Here is an 18,753-nt window from a genome sequence, read left to right as displayed (position 1 = left end):
TGTGCATGATTGTGTGATTTGTAAATAAACACTAAATACATTTAGTGTAACTCTCAGCCTGTTATTTTAAGTTTAAAGAAAAGTAAAATAATTTATTGTTGCATTGCTGTTTGAGACATTCACTGTTGTTTTGTACCTTAATTTATTATATTGCAGTTGTGTAAAATAAAACTTGTTATTCTGAATATTCCGGTTGCATTTCAGTGTTACTGTACATCATTTTATTAGTATTGCACTTTGGTAGTACTGAATTGTACTTCAGTTGTATTATATATTGCAGTACTACTGCAGATTTATTGCAGTATAATTGTAGTACTACTTCAGCTGTATTGCAGTAATACTGCAGTTCTATTGCAGTTGTTTGTTAGTAATACTGCAGCTCTACTGGAGTTGTATTTCAATAGTACTTCAGATGTATTGCAGTAAAACGGCAATAATGCAGTTTTTTCGTGTCCAAAAAACTGCATTTTTCTACATGTAACAAAAACTGCAGTATTACTTTTTTTAAAAACTGCAGTCATTTTTTGTAAGGGTAACCTCTATAGATTTTGTGAATAGGTAGTTTTTAAAATATTTCAGTATGGCCACATGTAACCTGCAAATCTACATCTTGTGAGCTAATGCTTGAATAGTTTGTCCAGAATTAGCAGTGACCCCAAACACTAAGGAAACCTTTTCACACACCTTCTCATAATGTCTCTGCTCAGATTAAATCAAACAGAACCTAACTCCCTGATCAGTAATATTACCAAAACCTCTTCATGACAGAAGATATAACTTAATTGTATTCCTGCGGTATGGTTGCAGTTATTATTGACATTATATTTACAGTAATAGCAAAATCTTTCATTTAATGCATGGTGAAATAATTGCTCACAACAGAGGATATTCCAAGAAATGGTAGGGAGGTGGCCTTCTGAGTACACATAATCAATATACCTATTCCCCAAAGTTCAGATAAATGTTTGCTCAATAGCAGCTTCAAACAGGTTTTTAAAACTCTTTGTTTGTGAACCTGTTAATATACACCACAAAAGTGCACACTGTAACAGTGGTGTAACATAAACAACTTTTACTGTTTATGTTACACTAGACAAGACCACTAGACAACAAACAAATATTAGAGTTTGATGTGGTTATATTAAATTTCTCCAAGATTACAATTAATAAATTGAGCTGAAATAAGTTCTAGCATACATAATGTGTGTGTGTGTGTGTGTGTGCACGTTTTTGTGACAAATGAGGACATACATTTTATAATGACAAGGGTCTGACATAGGTATTACAAGGAGAAGGTGACTTTTCAGGGCATTGCCCCATGTCCCCACTTTTCAAAACGCTTATAAATCACACAGAATGGAGTGTATTGAAAATCTGAAATAGCACAAAGTTTCCTGTCAGGGGTAGGGTAAATTAGTAATTTTCTACATGTGGTTGAAAGTAAGTCCCAGTTTAATATTTCAGAAGGAATGAAAGGGAGTTGAAAAGAATAAATAGCATTTGGTATATCAAGGGTTTAGCTCTTCTAAGTGAAATATTTAAGAATCCACCTTGAGTCCTTTTTTAATTTATTTTTTTTGCCTTTTCCCTTTTTTTTTATTTACAGTATATACAGTCTGGAAATAATGTGGAGATGAGGGGAAATGAGATCTGGAAATGCCATAAGCTAGATTCAGCAGTCCCCAGGCCTTTAAAGCGAAGACATTTTATGGAAAAACTCGTCTGTTTTGTTGTTGTGCTCTGTGACCTTTGTTTGTTCATTAAACTCCTCAGACTCAGATTCATCCTCAGGCTCAGGTAGATGCCACTGAATGAAGACCAGATAAATGATGGACCCCAGCAAGCCCCCCACCATAGGAGCCACTAATGGAATCCAGAAGAAGTAGTCATAACACCTGTGTGGGTCAAAACAATAAAGGCATTTAAAATCGACTGTGTTGAGAGAAGTGAAGCTGTGGTTACACACTTCAGTGAAAATACCAATGTGGCAACTAGTGCTGAGATCATTAATAGAACACCGGAGCTAAGCAAAGTGATATAACCAGCAATTAATTTTATCAGTGGAAAAATAAGTTGAAAGGTAGGAGGCAAATGTGTAGAGATAACAAGGCTTTGATAATCTGACATTAACAGATGTAATAGACAGATCTGATTACATACGTGAAGACTTCGATGCCCCAACCTGCCGTGAAGGTGAAGAGTCGAGGACCAAGGTCACGGGCAGGGTTTATGGCAGCTCCACAGTTAGCTGACATTGACATGGAAATCCCCAGGACAACAGTGGCTACAATTGGAGGGAGCAGTGCTTCAGGAGCAGGAGCATTTCTCTTATCATTCAGAGGTAGAATGCACAACATCAGCATGGCTGTGCCGACCACCTGCACAGAGACATACAGGAGATAGATGACTGCCTTTTCATTTCTGGCATGATCTGATCTCTATGTTAGATAATTGATGAATGTTCACAAATATGTTTAATGTTGTATAATATTATATTGCTTTAGAGCAATTAGATTACACAATTGTATTATATCTGTAGTAATTCTACTGTGCTTGCATGAACTACAGAGCTCTTATCTAATCTGCCATGGCCTTTTGCTCACCTGATCGAGGAAGCTGGTCTGCAGTGACACCACATCAGTTGGGTAAGTGGCAAAGATGCTGGCTGTTTCATTAGGACCAAATACGGTCAGAACTCCACCACTGAACTCCATAATCGCATCTGGAGGAGAGTTGAGAAATCAATCCCCACCCCTTTTTTTTTTTCTTTTTTCAAAAACATAAAATTGCCAAGTATAGAATGTGAAATTATTGCAAAAATACAGGATGCATCTTTAAAAAAAAAAGAAGCATTTCTCATTTCTCTCTTTTTTATCTTACCATGGTAGATGAGATAGACAAGCCCAGAGGCGAGGTAGGCCCCGAATATTTGAGCCAGAGAATAGGGTAGCAGCTTTATCCAGGCTAGGTCTCCCAAGACACAGAAACTAAGAGACACAGCTGGGTTTAGATGAGCTCCTAAGGGGGAAATAAAAGAAAAAATATTAAGAGACAAGTCAGTGTTGTCGATCCAAAAAAAAGAGATTATGATTACAAGGGATTTTGCCTTAAATGCCCCAAAACAGCCCAGGCTATAAGCAATTCACCTGATACTGCCCTGCTGAGGTACATGGCAGACATGACGCCAACAGAGAAAGCCATGTTAACAGACAGAAACTGTCCCTTAGTTTCTCTGCTGGTTTTCACCTGAGCTGCTGCAGCACAACCAAACAGCTACAGCAGAAAAAAATAAGAACATTATTATTATTATTATTATTTATTTATTTTTTAGTTGTGTATAAACTTATTTTACACTAGTGTTGATATTTAGCATAAAAGCACAGCAATATTTTGCTCCGGTATTGTTTGGTAGCAGAGATGGAAACTCGAGTCTTGAGTCACACTTAAGTCGCATAAATAAAGACTTGGGACTTGACTTGAGCCCCTTTCACAGAGATTCCGGAAAATACATGGATAATGTGTTCCTTGATTTGTCCCGGGATCGTTTGATTTTGGTTCATTCACACTGCCAGTGATTTTCCGGAATCTGTGTGTGCGTTCACACCATAGACTGGTTCACATCCCGTAAAGATCCCGTAAAGACACGTGACATTACGATGCGACGGGTAATAGGCTTGTTTGAGATGCACCTCGCCTCGCCTGGAATGTAGGCCAGAGTAGGCGGCTGCAGTGAGGGGAGGAGTGAAATAAGCGCAGTCAAGACGGACAATTCTGCCCTCTCGAAGTAGAACAAGATCAAACGAGATCAAAGGCATATATGGCGTTATTCTCACTCATATGCTGTGCTGCTGATAAACATGATATATTTTCAGTTCTGTTGCTTTTATATGAATATAAATATGATGAACAAGACACTCAAAGTGCTTCCTATTTAATTCCATACGAAAGGCGTATTTATCATTCATTTTTATTTTAATTCAAACATGTATTTTAGATTTTTATAGAAAATATGACAACAATCACATATCTCACACAGAGATCGCACTGTCAGTGTTTGGGAATATTCATGCACAATTTAAATACATGATAGCATGAAATCGGATTAAATAAATAAAACATTTTAGAAGAGAAAGCAGTCACGGTTGCCTGAACCAATGAGCATTAAGCTGTCAGTCAGTCCCATCATGCTTTTGATCAGCGCAGTCGGTGGAGAGCAACTGCGCGCGACTGCTGAATCCCATACAGCCGCCTCGCCGTGGCATGACATCAGAGCAAGGCGGACGTAACTCGGACACTTTTCTAACCGGTTTCTCGCGGTGATCACCGGTGATCGGTTCTGCGCAGATTTTGCTCATCTCAAACAAGCCTAATGTTACTAGGTCCCCAACCCAGAATCAATCCCGGGACGTATTTGCGTTCACACAGAAGGCACTCCGGCAATTTTCCGGGACCAACGTGCAGTGTGAAAGGGGCTTTGGACTCGTAACAAACGCAAGTCATTTGGTATAGGAGTTTGTATGAATGTATCTCTGAGGAAAACTGGCTGTCTTAAAAAAAGTTTAGATGGTATTTTCTTTGTTTACAGCGGCAACCAAGGAAACATTGTTTAGTTGATGTCCTGTCTGCTGTTTTGTTTCGTACAGATGTTTTATGTAGAATAGTTTCACAAAACTAAAGTCAGACCATTTTGTTTTTGCTTCAAATTTCGAAATTATACAATCCAATTTAGATTAAAAACTGCTCATGCTGGATGTCTTTGTTTGGATTGAGTTGTGTTTAAAATACAGTGGTTGCCTCTAATTTTAAATTGAAAAAGAGCACAGACAAAGTCTTAGTTTGTTTATATGAGATTTATTGCATTTGTGTAATTCATTTGATTAATTGTGGTTTGTTTTAAAATTTAGTTTTGTTGTTTGACATATTTCAATTTTACAAAGAAATGTGCAGCATTTTATCTGACAATTAAGAAATGACACCTTTTCATTTCTTATTTGTCTTAAATTTTGTTAAAGTTTTTTTGTTGTTGTTGAGAAAATTATATTGTGAAATCATTATTTCAAAACGGATTTAGTCTCAGTAACTAGCTGAAAGAACTGTTGCTAATAAATAGAACAAAGACTTGAGACGTGACTTGGACTCCAACTCAAAGACTTAAAGGGGTGGTTTACTGTTTTTTTTTTTTCTAGGCTTGATTGAGTTTATGGGGTGCAGTCTAACATGTTCATGCTTATTTTTAATATAATTTACCTTTATTCCACACCGCTCTGTCCCTTCTCTGACAAACACCTAGATTATTTCCTGTTTTTATGAAGCCCCTCCCTCAGAAATACGTAATGGGCTCTGATTGGTTAGCTGGCTCAGTGTGTTGTGATTCACTAAACCGCCGAGCGTGCGTCTAAATGTCCCGCCCCTCAGCTCAGCGGCATGTGCTCCGGTTGTATTGTAAACAATGGCGTCGTCTATATTGCTTATCAATTTGAGCCCGATTGAGACACAGAGGATATTAGTGAAGAGGATTGCGCAGAACCTGTGCAAGCACGGCTCTTAATGGTATGTTTGTTTGTTTGTTGTCTCATACTTTTAGATACACTGTTATTATGCTACTGCTTATGTTAGCTTTTAATATACGGTTTTATTCTGATTAAAGCTTTAATACAGTACAGCAACCGCACACGTGTCCATGTATAACGCTTCTCATTGCTATGTGAAATTGTATAATTGGAACAGTTTGTTGGAGCTGATCTGACGATCTGAATGAGAGAGAAAGAGATAGAGAGATGCAGAGCAGGGCGACGCGAGGAACAGTATTAAGAACGGCTGGTTTAGAACATTAATTTTGAAACTTATGAATCCATTAGTTTCGTTAGAAGACAGAATCTCGATTCATATATGAATAGATTTTTACGTGCACCCCTAGTTTTCTCTTCCTCTTCTCTAAAGCAGCACAGCATGGCCTCGCCCCTTCCTTACATGTTCCCGAGGGCGGGGTTTATCTGGGTCAGTGACGTAACAGACCCGGGAAGTAGTTCGTTGTAGTCCCTTACCAGCCGTTTTTGTAGGCATTAAACTTCCAGAATTTTAAAAGAACATTTCTCTGTTTGCATTGAACTTTCAGCGCTGCAACTTTGCAGATATTGTTTATGCTCAAACAGCAACATTACACACTAACTAACGTTAAAAAAGTGAAATTGCAATCAACCACCCCTTTAAGACTTGACTTAGACTTGACCTCAAAGACTTGAGACTTGACTTGGACTTGGACATCAGAGACTTGTGAACATGTTTGCTTGGTAGCATACAAAGCTTGATGCTTTGACTTTTTTGGAACCATTTTTATTGGTGGAGGACAAATATACAAATTAACTGGACATATTTTTATCAGAAACACAAGTTACTTCATAATAACCTCTTAATTTTTTAGGGAAAAAAAAAATCGCCATCACAATCATGCTCTTCGTCTGAAATGAGTGCAGTGACCTGCAGCTGAATTGCAGCTGTGGTAATATTCAGTAATATCGTGGTGCGATTATTATTTCTGTTGGAACTGACCCTGAAAGTACTCTAAATATTTACCCTGCACTGGATTATTTATTATATTATGGATGGTATTTCAGGTAAAAAGCTTCTGCATTGACAAACACATTGTCAGCATATATAACCAAAAGCACTGAGGACTTCAGGTTAACAGAACATTGCATTTGTCCATTGTAAAAGCTTATCTTATGGTGTAACATGTATGATAACACAATCATTTTTGACATACGCCACTCTAAACTGCATGTTATGCATCTTCTTATGCATGAACATATCACTGATATCGATGCTAGTAACCTTTCCTTTTGCAAGAGTATTAGAATAATAAATTCAGAGATTAAATTATATATTAATATTAGCCCATATTCAGAGAATCAAGGAAATGTTGCAGAAACAGTATGTAGAAAACATCAAAATATGTAAATATCTCAGTTTTGTGTATCCTTGATGTGTTTTTTTTAAGGGATGCTTTATTAGTTAATGCATTTGGTATTGTTAACTTACAATGAGCAATACTTATACAGCATTTATTAATCTAGGTTCATGCTAATTTTTACATATAATATTACATCTTTAAATTATAAAATAATATTAGTTAACATAATTTGCACAAGCATGAATTGGCATTGAAAAAGTTAACATTAACATAGACTTATGTAAATTAACATTAACATAGACTTATAAATACTGTAAACAGTTATTCATTTTTATCTCACAATACTTTACGCATTAAAAAATTGTTTTAAATTACAAAATGAAAAACATCTTAAATATATTTCAGTAGTGAAAACCTGAGAACGTAAAAAATGCTCTATAAATCAATAACTATGCTCTAAGTTTGTTTAATAGTGAATATGCAAAAACTTACCAGAAGTACAAAGGTGCCTAAGACTTCTCCCATAATCTGTCGCATCAGTTCATTTTTCACCTTCATCCTCTTAATTATCTTTTTTACCCGACTCATTTTTAGTATTGGCTTTTAGGTTTTGTGCAAAACTTGCTATCCCGCTCTTCAGAGATGATCTTCTAACCTCAGTCTGTGTCTATTAGCTCAGCTAACCTTTAAACCCTCTTTTAAATACAGTTCCATGGTACAAACATCCCACATTAAGCAGTCAACATCTACATCATAACTCTTTGATCCAGACCACGACCCCTTAATAAATCATTAATAATCATGTAGGACAAAGAGAAAGAGAGGGGAGCGAGAGAAAGAATTAGTGATCTATGATCCGCTGCTATAAAACACTTATCGTGCTTTTCTGTACATCTAGATAATCTAATCATTTTGACACTGGAAGATTAGATGACATATAGAAATTATGTAATTGTGCAATTATGTTTAATGTTACCATTGGCACTAATATTGCTGTTTCAACCAAGCAATAATTGAAACAGTATATTCTTACAGGATGAGTAAAATTACCTTAACCGCTCTCTGCTTGGTTTGAATGAAAGATTGGTTTCGAAAAAGATAGTTTTAGCGTAAGGGTTGAGACTCAGGGCTGATCTTGCAAAATACAAATATTTATCAGACCAATTTGTTTCTTTTTCTTTTATTTATGTATTTAAAGGGCATGAAAGGGTATGGATGGAACCTGTGAGCTGGAGTAATACTGAAAGATCTCTGTAAGCAAAGCAATTCATTTTCATTCAAATTAGTTTTCTGTAAAAGATGCATCTTCTGATTGACAGTTAAATTATGTTTTATTTTTTTTTTTTATAGATTTTCTGTTATTTTTCTGTTATTAAAAAAATAAAACAAAAATAATGTAAATGTTAGAAATATCCCATGTGAAAGAAATGTAGTTGATTTGTCTTTAATATGAATTATTATTTTTAATTGGGACGGATTTGTGCTGTACAGACAACATATACACATATACATAGTAGCATTAAAAAACTAAAAAAATATGTAATGGCTTCTGATATAGACTGAATATTACAGTACAATATTACATTAATAGTTACATAATGTGAGAGCTTAAACATTATTTAAAATAAGTGATATGACCTCTTGGCCTCCAGTGCTTTTATGCCCTTAATTTTGACAGTATTAATTCATAGTTATCTAATATCAGTGAAGAAAAAAAAAACACTTCAAAACACTATGTTTAATGATACTTCCTAATTGCAGAGCTGAACATTTGGAAGCATATAACTTCATAGAACCTGTAACAGCAAAAATCCTTATAGAAAAAACAGTGTTTAAATTATGACTGAACTGCTTTGAGAATTGTGGTGCAAGAAGGAAAGTAGAGGTCTTCAACGTGACTGCTGAGGACGGTGTAGTAAGACCTCCACTGGACCAGGGGGCAGTTTCTTGATGAGGTTCCAAGCCTCTAGACGCATCATACCCACCAAACTCTGACCCTGCACCTCCAACAACTCATCTCCAGGAAACACTTCATTGACTGGTCCACCTGGAAACAAGTAGTAGACTTAATAGTTATGGAGGAACTTGGAATGAGACTCTGCTGAAAGGTGCAGGAGGGATGCCAATAGCAAGAAGGTGTGAGGTAAGCAGCAGTTTGCCCTTGCTTTTGTAATTGGTGGGATCATATGAAAATGTTTATTTTAACAGACTTGTGTTGAATGGGATCGCTTTAAATAAAAAAAAAAAGTGGTCTTACCACGGAATATTTTTTGTACAGTGAGGGGTTTGTCTCCTGAGCTGGATCCCACCCCTCCTTCCAGACTGAAGCCAAGATCAGAGCTGGACTTGTTCAGAATCACACGGACTCTGCTGCCTGTAGGGGGCATACACACACAAAGTATCAGCATCAGATTGCACAGGAGACTCTATCTCACCTGTATAGAGGGTAAGGCAATCAGTATTATTATCAGATAACTTAAAAACAATGTTGATTGATTTCCAAATGCTTTCACATTCATTATGACCACCACCACATGCATATGTACAGTATAAGAAAATGTTTTCCTTTAGATCCCCTACTTTTTGATATCTGTCCATTACTCACCTGTGATTCCTGGACTTTCAGTGGACTCCTTTCTGCTGTTAACGCTCTGAAGAACAACCACCGCCATGCCCTGCCCCCTCGCTTTTCTCAATGTACGCAGAGCCTCCCAGTGGGCGGAATTCTGCAGGGCAGTGCCATTGATCGACAGCACCTGAGCACCCTCGAAGACGGAGCCTTCCTGTGCGGCTACTCCACCTGCTATAACTCTGTGGACCTAAGAGATGAGATTTCAGTGAAACTCCCCTTTCAAGTTAAAAATATAGCAATGACGTCCAAAAAGTAGAACATTGTGGTGTACTTAAAGCTACATAAACTGGGACTTTTTTTCCATGTATTTGGCTGATTTTTGCATGGACTTTTGTTTAACCATCTGTTTCTATTAGTCATGTTTGTGCATTACAGCATTTAGTGACACTCACCGTGACTGGTTTATTCTGATCCACTCCACCTGCCAAGGTAAATCCTAAGCCACTCCCCACCTCCTTGTGTAACACAACCACTTGCACATCTTCATATTTCTGTCATAAGTCAGAGGTACAAGTTATAATAGCAAAAGGAAACATTCTTTTAATTCATTAACATGCACATATTAATCTATAATTGTCTTTGTATATTTATTTTGTAACAACAAATGTACATAGAATGGCAGTATAAGTAAATTACATTGTCAAATTATAACTTTTAGACATTACAAAAATATATATGTGCATCGCTTGTTTTACCTGCAGGGTGTCATCTCCCAGGCCTCTGACATCATCCAGTAAGCGATCCAGTTCATCAGTGCTCAGTAGAGACACAGAAGAGAAGGCAGAGATGTCTGAGCTCAAGGACGCAGAGCGTCTGGATGGCAATTCTTCATCATCCTCTGACAACCATTCATCTGATGGTTTATAGTCCACTCCACCATAATTACATAGTTCCACAAAACTAATAGGTAAATATGTAGAAAGAGAATAGAGGTCGTGTAAAGTGGAAATTTATTTTTTTATGTAAAGTGTGTAAACTGGTTAACCTGCTGGTTTGTGCATGTGAAATAAGCTGACACTCCATTTGAGTCTAAACCTCTTTACATGCTGAATCACTTCTGCCACTTTTCTATTTTTACATATCAGTTACCTTAGAGAGAAACTTCTGCGTTCTGATTGGCTCATGTTGCTTGTGATGGTCACAGAAGACTCTCCTGAGTCAGAGTCTTCTTCAGTGTCTGTTTCCTCATCATCATCTTCTTCTTCATCAGAGCTCCACCTAGCCATGCTAGTAGTCATTGTGGTCAAATCCGTCCTTGTTTCATAGTTGTTATTATTAGAATTATTGAATGAGGAATATATTGTTATAGGGGGAGAAGTTTGAAAATGATCGGGCAGCATTTTGGGATGGGTACCATTGATTGTTACAGCTCCAGGGCTAATCTGGTTTTGAATGTTAACTGTGAGAGGGGCTGTATCAGGTGAGTTAGTTGGTGTGTTTTCATCTTCAACATCATCATCAACTATTTTTCATTAGTTGACTTTTGCTTTGATAAACTTTTGACCTTTGACTGTTTAGAGATTGATGGGATTCTTGCTTTTTCTTCCATTGCCCCTATGTCTCTGAGCCTTGAGTGGGCAGTGATGGCAGAATCTGGTTCATCCGTATGGTTTTTATTCACAGTCCTCCTTTCATCTTCATCCCTCATGTTGATACCGTGGTCAGTTCTTGATTCATTCATTTGTTTTAATGCTGGAGCAAGCTCAACACTCTTATTGTGTGTCTCTTGGTGTTGTTCTAATGTTGGTCTTACTTTGACTGTGGAATTTGAATGAGGAGTTCTACCTAGGTCTAGAGTGCGTTCAGTCTCCTCATTAGAATTGCTTTTGCTAAAGAAATTTGTTCTTATGCTTTCTGTGTCCCCTACAACACTGCCAAAATGTAGATTTTTGTCTGAATCACTCTTCTTCACTAGAGCTGCAGGCTTGGGATGCTCTGGTACAGAAAAGGTCCTCCTGGTGCGAAGAACCTCTGGTGTGCTTTTGCTTTGTTGAGTCAAAGATTCAAACATGCTGATTGTATTCTTCACAGAATCCGAGGACGATAAACGTGACTTTTCTAGCACATTTTCTCCTCTCCTTCCTTTAGTTTTACCTGTGAATACATTGTCATTCTCTTCCTCTTTATGGATTTCATTGTGTGCTGCTCCTTTTGAGGCTAGTGGGTGTTTAGTTTGGGTGATTCCATCTTGCAAACCACTAAGATACTTGTTTTCATTTATGTCCAGCCTTTTTGTAATCTCTTTATCTGATTGTTTGTCATTGCCAATTTCCTCCTTGATTTCTCCAGAAGTGGTTAACAGGTGTTTGACACCCTGGCTGGAGATGCTTGAACTGTCAGGCTGGTTCCTGTGAGCATTGTATTGAGCAGTTGTTGACAGTCTACTTTTGGTCCTTTCTAAGGACTGACTACAATGCTTTGAAGACCCTGTAAACCACGTTCTGCTTGTCTCTTCATTGTCATCAGGCAGAAGTGCCTGAGGTTTTTTGACAGAAGACGTTTCTTTACTCCATTTAGGTTTTGATGACACTGAAAAACTTAATCCAGAGGAATTGTCCCTTTGATCATTTCTGTTCTCCCTGTTGGCAGAGGGTTCGTGCTTCGGATCAAAGTATGTTTTTGAAAACCCTCTAGGGAATGTTCCAGCTTTTTCTGTATCGTAAGAAGGTTTCCCCTGTTGGCTGTCAGTATAATCTAAAGAAGTTCCAAACACATAGTCAGTATTCCTGTGACTTGGAGTAGAGTCCACCATGTCCATAGATTTGGGAAATGATTTATCAGAATTTACAGTATTGCTGCGTTTTAATCTGGTTGAATCCTTTGAGTGTGGGTCAGAGTCGGCATCCGTCCCTAACAGTTTTGCAATTCTTTCCTTTATTGTTTGATTTCCAGTTACTTCCTCAGCATTGGAAGATCCTTGCTCTCTGGCCCAGGATCCCTTTCTATTGTCCGTCTGATCAAGACTTGATTCACCTTGCCAGAGACTGCTATCTTCTGCAATAGAACCTTGGCTAAATCTTGGTTTCATTCTGGATGGGAGTGACTGGCCACTGTTTGCCCGTACCAGAGCAAAATTTACCCGTTTCATTCTCACAGATGTAGATCCAGAGATTGGGTAAACCTTTCTGTCACTGTTCTGATCACCTTGATTGGCTGCACTGAAAGCTTGAATCCTCCATGAAACACCACTGGGTTGATTCTCTTGCGTGTATGAAGTTATCTTGTCATTTGTGCCTGTTCTCTCTAAACTCTCTAAATCAGATCGCCTCCTAAAATTGTCAAATTCTCTGGTTCCACTAGTCATCCCAGGTCTGTTGCCATGTCCTGCTCTCCAGTCTAAGCTTTTGCTTTTGTTTGTCTGATAAAGTCTCTTCAACTCATCTCCTCTGCTCCTGTCACTTGCTGCCTGACTCTTGTCTTCTTGAGTGTTTAATTTCTTAGCGCTCACATCACCCTTCTCAGAACTGTTGGGAAGAGTTGAGTCCTTGCGTGTGTCCTTACTTAAAATTTGACCTGTCTCTTTGTCATCTGTGTTAGTGTGGGTATAACTAGCAGAAGAAGTACAGGCTTTATTGAGGTCCTTACTAGGATCACTTTTCTGGCTCGAGCCTTCAACTTTTCCACCCTCGAAAAAAATGTTTTTTGTCCTGAGGTCCTTGGTAGTAAGTGTTTTAGCAGAGCGGATTTTGAATCTAGCAGCTGCAGAGCCAACCGGCTTTACAGATAACTGACTATGACTTTGTGCCGCCGTTCCATTGGATGATTCTGCACCTTCAGTTGCGCTGCTATCTGTGTCTGATTCAGGAAACTGGCGTACAGTATTTCCAGTATGCAAACTCATGCTGAATGTCACACAGTGTATTCATTACAGTAGGAACTGAAAGCTGGTTGCTAACTTTTTCAGCAAAAATTTTTATTTATTTTTGCTTGTAATGGCGGGCTGTATTTTCCTACCATCATTGTAAAAGCTGGAATAAATATGTAATCCAGGGAGGTGAAGGAGACCTTCTAACTTCAGCTTTACTCTGTTGCTCTTCTGACAGATGTTTCACGCTCTCTGGATCCAAAAGAAGAGCTAGTAACTGGCCTCAGTAGTGTCTGGTCCTTATCTTGTTCTGTCATGTAAAGGCAATAACAACATATGGAGGTTAGATTTAAAAATAATAATAATAATAAGTTTAATGAATTAATTTTACTTCAGTTTAATTGGAATTACAACCTGGTCCAGACCTTTAATCACTAAACTATACCATCTCCCACTTAACAAAGTTCATTCTAGTACCTGAGGATTTCAACATACTGAAACTTTGTATTTATTACATTGAGAGTCCATAAATCTCTGCCGGGTATATGGCATCCATACCCTCATATGTAAACATCTAGAAACTCTGGACAAACGGCTGTAAATCTGAAACATCTTGAAAATGTTTAAAAATCAGTGAGCCAGCGTGTGTGTATGTGGGCATTTCCTTGTGTGTTTACTCTGACAGCATTCTTGATGCTACTTGTCACACTCTTGAACTATTTTACAAAACCTGATACACAGTCAGATAACAGGTCAAACACACCAGACTACAATCCTATCAAACACCACATGTGTTAAAGAGTTAGAGTTCACACATTTCTAAAGCTACTTGATTCTTTCTAAGGGTGAATAAACAACATGGAATATAAAAAATACAGGATTAATGTATCTTAAACCTGTGAATAATGTCAATTAGCCTAGCAGGAACTCTGCACCCTGTGTCACTTACACACCCACGATATTCAAAGCGGCACATTGAAATTCATTGAAACACTTCGGTAACATCTGATAATAGTCATATGCAATCAAGCATGCAAATCTGCATACAAATCAATTTAAACCCTCTTTAGGCAATATTGAATCAACAGCTGAAATGCTAAGATTTTAAATCAGGGTTTTGTAATGGTCTATTCCAGATTTGTTTGCTCCACCTTGTTCTGTTGTAAAGATTGCTTTTGTTATCTTAAACTGAACATTTATATACGTCAAGAGTTATGTTTAAAATAAAAGACATGAGTAAACAGCGAGCAGAGATAGAGTGGGAGGAGGAGGAGGAGGTGTGACGTACACCTTCCAGGAGCGCAAATACAGACCTGATGAAAATAAACCTGAACTGATTGAAAACAGTTGACACAGTAAATATAGGTTGTTACATGGTTGCTCATAACCACAAATGGCCTTGTACTACTGCCTTGTATTTCACAGATACAGATGCAAAATAAGATTACCAGTCCCACATGACTGCAACATTTCAGCTTTCCAAGGAAAACAGGTCAGTGTCAGTTTACAGAAACACCTGTTCTCCCATGGCACACACGCTAGAACAATGCCCATACACTTTACCTGCCACATAATCTAACCATACATGAGTTTTGGCTCTTCAAATAGAGGTAACGTACCTTAGAGGACTGCTGGGTCTCTTAACTGTTTGAGCGAACAGGTGTTCCCCATCCTGCCTTGTGCCTCTAAAATCTCACTCCTGTCATTTTTCTATAATGCATTTCTACTATAATAAGAACTTGCCTGACTGGTTTGACATGCTTACCCTTTTCCACCCCCTTTGATTGTTGTGCCTTCCTCTCTCATTTCCCTACCTCTTTCTCTCCTCCCCCGTCTCTTTCTGTCTGCCTCTCTCTTTTTCTCCTTCCATCTATTTGTGTCTTTGTTTCTTTGTCTCATACACACATACACACCTGTCAACATGCACACCCTTCATGTCTAATGAGAACATTCCTGGTCCGTGGTTTCTTGGTGACTCAGTAAGTGTTAAAGGGTAGAGTAGGTAAATTCTTGTGACAGGCATCTGGTCCTGGAGTTATAAGACCTCTGAACATGGTTCAGATATTTGATGAATTCAGAACCCAGAGTGAATTAAAGATGGACTGACTTTTGTTTGAAACGGAACATTTAAGCGCACTTTAAAATTTCAGTTTCAGGATTAAAATGTAAACACTTTAGTTCAACTGAAATCGTACATGTCTGGTTTTTGTTAAGTTGGACTATCAGGCGTAGATAATACAGTTGTAGCTCATGTATACCTCCAAAAGACAAAAGCGAGATGCAATATGTATTAATATCTAAATATTTGATTATGCATTGTGTCACCATGCATAAACGTACTGATTCAGTAACCTTAATTATCTGAAGTCCATAACTAATAGTAATAGAATCCAAACAAATTTGAAAAAAATCAGATTGCCAACACCATAAACTATATTAAAACTGAAATGATATTAAATCAACACAGGGCTACAATAAAACACCTTGTTTTGATATTATCAGATATCAGCTGCATGATAATCTCTCAAGTTGTTTAATATATTCAAATAAAGTTTCTGCATTTTGACAATTAACTACTACTATGATGTTACAAATACTACCAGATACACGCATTGAAACTCATTTATTACTAGACAACACACCCTTCAGTCTTGACATTAGTGATGTCTTTGGTTTTTGTTATGCTAGTGCTAAGAAAATATGTATCCAACCAGTTAGCTGTTAGTTTATCTGATCCACCTTTCATCTTCCCTCTATTTTTGCTCGTTCATTTCCTCTGTACATATTTACTTGCTCACAGCTCTTTACAGTTCTCTAAAACTGTGTTAAATCAGTGACCTGTTATACTGTGGTTGTAGTGAGGAGCAGTTATCCTATTTTTTAAAACCTACTTTAATAACAGACCATTTGAGAATCAAAAAGCAAATAGATAATTACAGCACTACTTGAAACACTGCATGACTAAATGTGAGCTTATAAACATACAATATAGAGATGTATGCCAGATGTTGCCAAATATTGAAGACATACTTAGTATCAAGCACCAAACAGTGAACAGCAAGGAAAGATGACAAAGCAGCATTTTTAAAATAAAGAGAATGCAAAATAATGCAAGTATTTAAAAATGAAGATACATTTTTTTTGAATAGACTGGCTATTACCAATGTGAAACCAGAAACACCAGCAGCATAGTATACTGCATCATTTTAGGATCTTGAAAACCATGACCCAGAAATGCCAAGGACATGTTTGCAAACGGCAACCACGTGAGCATTTTTTAACAAGTTAGCTGTCTTCATGCATCATTTACATGAATTCAAAATACAAAAGCCTGTAGATGGAGGCCCCAAAACACAGCAAAACTGATAATGCACAACCTTAAAAGATGCAGTAAAAGGTATAATTGACTTTAAAACTGCATTACTTACATTAAACATTATAATAATACAATATGCATTATAAAAGGAAACAAAACATTTTGACAATCGATTACCTGGGTATATTTCTGTGGCACACTTGTGGGCTGAGTTGCTCAACTTCCTGCAGCTGCAAGAGCAAATGAAGAGTGCAGCAAAAGGAGCTGCTTAGAGACTGAGAGAGAGAGCAGATGGGCGGGAGTTATGTTTGAAATGTATGTGAAAATTGACAGCCAGACCTTTTACAAGCTCGAAAATATGTTTTATAGTGCTGTTTTATATTGCTTTTGCATGTACATTACATAATACAATGTATTACTATTATTATTAATTAGGATCAATAAATATATATTGATTTCACTCTGTGATATAAAAGTACCACATTTAACCAAAAGAACTAAACCAAAGATCAATTAACCATTACACATTACCTATTAATACAGTCTTCACACATATATGGCAAACCAAATCAAATAGCACAAATCCCAAGCATTTAAAGCATTCTGTGAATAAATATGTATGTGTGTGTCAATGGTCTGTCTTGCATCACAGACACATGCACACTGCTGATGGCAACGGCAGAGGAAGCTGGTTTGTGGTTTCAGAGACAAAAATGTAACAGCAACTGTTTCTTTCGACCAGTTTTGATTGCAAGTAAATTCAAGTAACACACTGACATGAAAGATGGGAAGGAATGATAAAGTAAACAAAATAAGCCACATTGTTGAGCTGCTTGTGGATACTCTGTATAATTAGATGTTTTAGCATCTTCTGTCGTTTGATGACCTGTTTAGCCAAAACAGCTTGAGAAATCAATAACAGTGGAGGAATTTAACTACTTAGATGCTGAATAGCTTTGCATCCTCACTGCAGCTTTAAAAATGTAATGCCTTATCTGATATCATAACTACGTATATCTCTGCACTGATTGTCATACAAATCTACAAATGCAGGATGCAAATGGTTTGTGTGGTTTATTTATAACAGGACAGAGTGGCTGTCACTTTTTTTTCCTTCTTTTTTCTACCACAGTCTGTACTATATAGAGCTTTAATTTCTAGTTTATTCCAATGTTCTTTACCAAGGCCTGAGCAAAAGTCATGATTGTTGCGGTATGTTGTTACTGGGAAACTATTTCATTCCTTGTTGTCATTTCATGCATCTGCCACCTACCTCTGTTCCTTCTGAAAGAATCAGTGCCATTGTTCAATGTGTTGATCCGATAAAGGTCAGCTGTCCGCCAAGTCAGATGTTCTCAGACAGCTCACTTCATTTTCACTGAAAACAAGTTTAGAACGAAAAACCACGAAAAACCATGTGCATAGTGTTTGGATACATTGACAGTACATGTGCGTGTGGCTTGTGAGCTTCTAGAGAGCTATAATCTTACACAGAGGAAAAGATGACAAGAAAGCATTGTGGTTTGGAACAACGACAGACACAGTGGTATTGGTGAAAATTTATATACCCTATATGCCACTTATGAGTAACTCCCTTAAAATAGGATTCTGGAATGTGAAAGGCATCGTCATGCGGTCAAAAGGGGAGAAAGTCTTTTCTTTAAAAAAAAGAAAAAGAAAGAAAGAAACATTTATCTGATAAGGAGCTAACTTTTTAAAAATAAACATCACCAATGTAATTGTATTCTGTTTGCTTTAGTCTATACTAGCAATAGTGAAATATTTGATTGTAGTTTATTTTGACATGCATACAATAATTTATGCAATGATTTTTTTTTTTTTTAACAATTTGCAGAGATATTTGTTTTTCTAACCTGAATATGACCTGTGCCTCGCTGAAGGCCCATTGGACGTTATTGACAAACCCCTGATGCTTCACTAGAAAAAAAAATATATATATATATATATATTGACAAACCCTGGACCTGAACTGATTTAGCGTTAAACCGAAGAAGAAGAAGATGGTGTTGTTTTTGTTGCGTTACTTATGCCAAGCCACAAGGTGGCGTCACAGACGAGTAGACGGAAGT

The 18,753-nt window shown here is 37.3% G+C and overlaps 2 protein-coding genes and 1 long non-coding RNA gene across 3 annotated transcripts; 1 reads left to right on the top strand and 2 right to left on the bottom strand.

Annotated features, from left to right (window-relative positions):
• Window positions 1–1,136: 1,136 nt before the first annotated feature.
• aqp10a (aquaporin 10a) lies at window positions 1,137–7,746 on the bottom strand. Its single transcript, XM_058746608.1, has 6 exons — window positions 7,403–7,746; window positions 3,147–3,273; window positions 2,881–3,018; window positions 2,604–2,722; window positions 2,161–2,378; window positions 1,137–1,895 (listed from the first exon to the last, which is right to left on the bottom strand). The coding sequence occupies exons 1-6, from the start codon at window positions 7,496–7,498 to the stop codon at window positions 1,691–1,693; spliced, it is 903 nt and encodes a 300-aa protein (XP_058602591.1). The 5' UTR covers window positions 7,499–7,746; the 3' UTR covers window positions 1,137–1,690.
• Window positions 7,747–8,093: 347 nt separating this feature from the next.
• On the bottom strand, window positions 8,094–18,670 carry si:dkey-92i15.4 (uncharacterized). The gene is given in 10 exon segments (XM_058746607.1): window positions 8,094–8,957; window positions 9,168–9,284; window positions 9,516–9,729; window positions 9,935–10,033; window positions 10,238–10,442; window positions 10,632–11,007; window positions 11,010–13,657; window positions 16,841–16,938; window positions 17,937–18,041; window positions 18,538–18,670. Coding segments are annotated over 7 exon segments (3,543 nt in total). The 5' UTR covers window positions 13,384–13,657; window positions 16,841–16,938; window positions 17,937–18,041; window positions 18,538–18,670; the 3' UTR covers window positions 8,094–8,799.
• LOC131521666 (uncharacterized) lies at window positions 8,914–9,676 on the top strand. Its single transcript, XR_009266322.1, has 3 exons — window positions 8,914–9,053; window positions 9,189–9,356; window positions 9,537–9,676. It is a non-coding gene; the product is annotated as an uncharacterized LOC131521666 (long non-coding RNA).
• Window positions 18,671–18,753: the final 83 nt, after the last annotated feature.

The sequence above is a fragment of the Onychostoma macrolepis genome, chromosome 16 (assembly GCF_012432095.1).
Source record: "Onychostoma macrolepis isolate SWU-2019 chromosome 16, ASM1243209v1, whole genome shotgun sequence".
Classification (NCBI taxonomy): Eukaryota; Metazoa; Chordata; class Actinopteri; order Cypriniformes; family Cyprinidae; genus Onychostoma; species Onychostoma macrolepis.
This window is presented reverse-complemented; position numbering and strand designations above follow the sequence as displayed.

Excerpts from the sequence above, each read along its gene's own strand:
- aqp10a (XM_058746608.1), bottom strand. The coding sequence starts at position 7,498 with ATGAGTCGGGTAAAAAAGATAATTAAGAGGATGAAGGTGAAAAATGAA. Across the intron at positions 3,019-3,146 it reads CCTCAGCAGGGCAGTATCAG|GAGCTCATCTAAACCCAGCT; the intron begins GTGAATTGCTTA and ends TTTCCCCCTTAG. Across the intron at positions 2,379-2,603 it reads AGACCAGCTTCCTCGATCAG|GTGGTCGGCACAGCCATGCT; the intron begins GTGAGCAAAAGG and ends GTCTCTGTGCAG.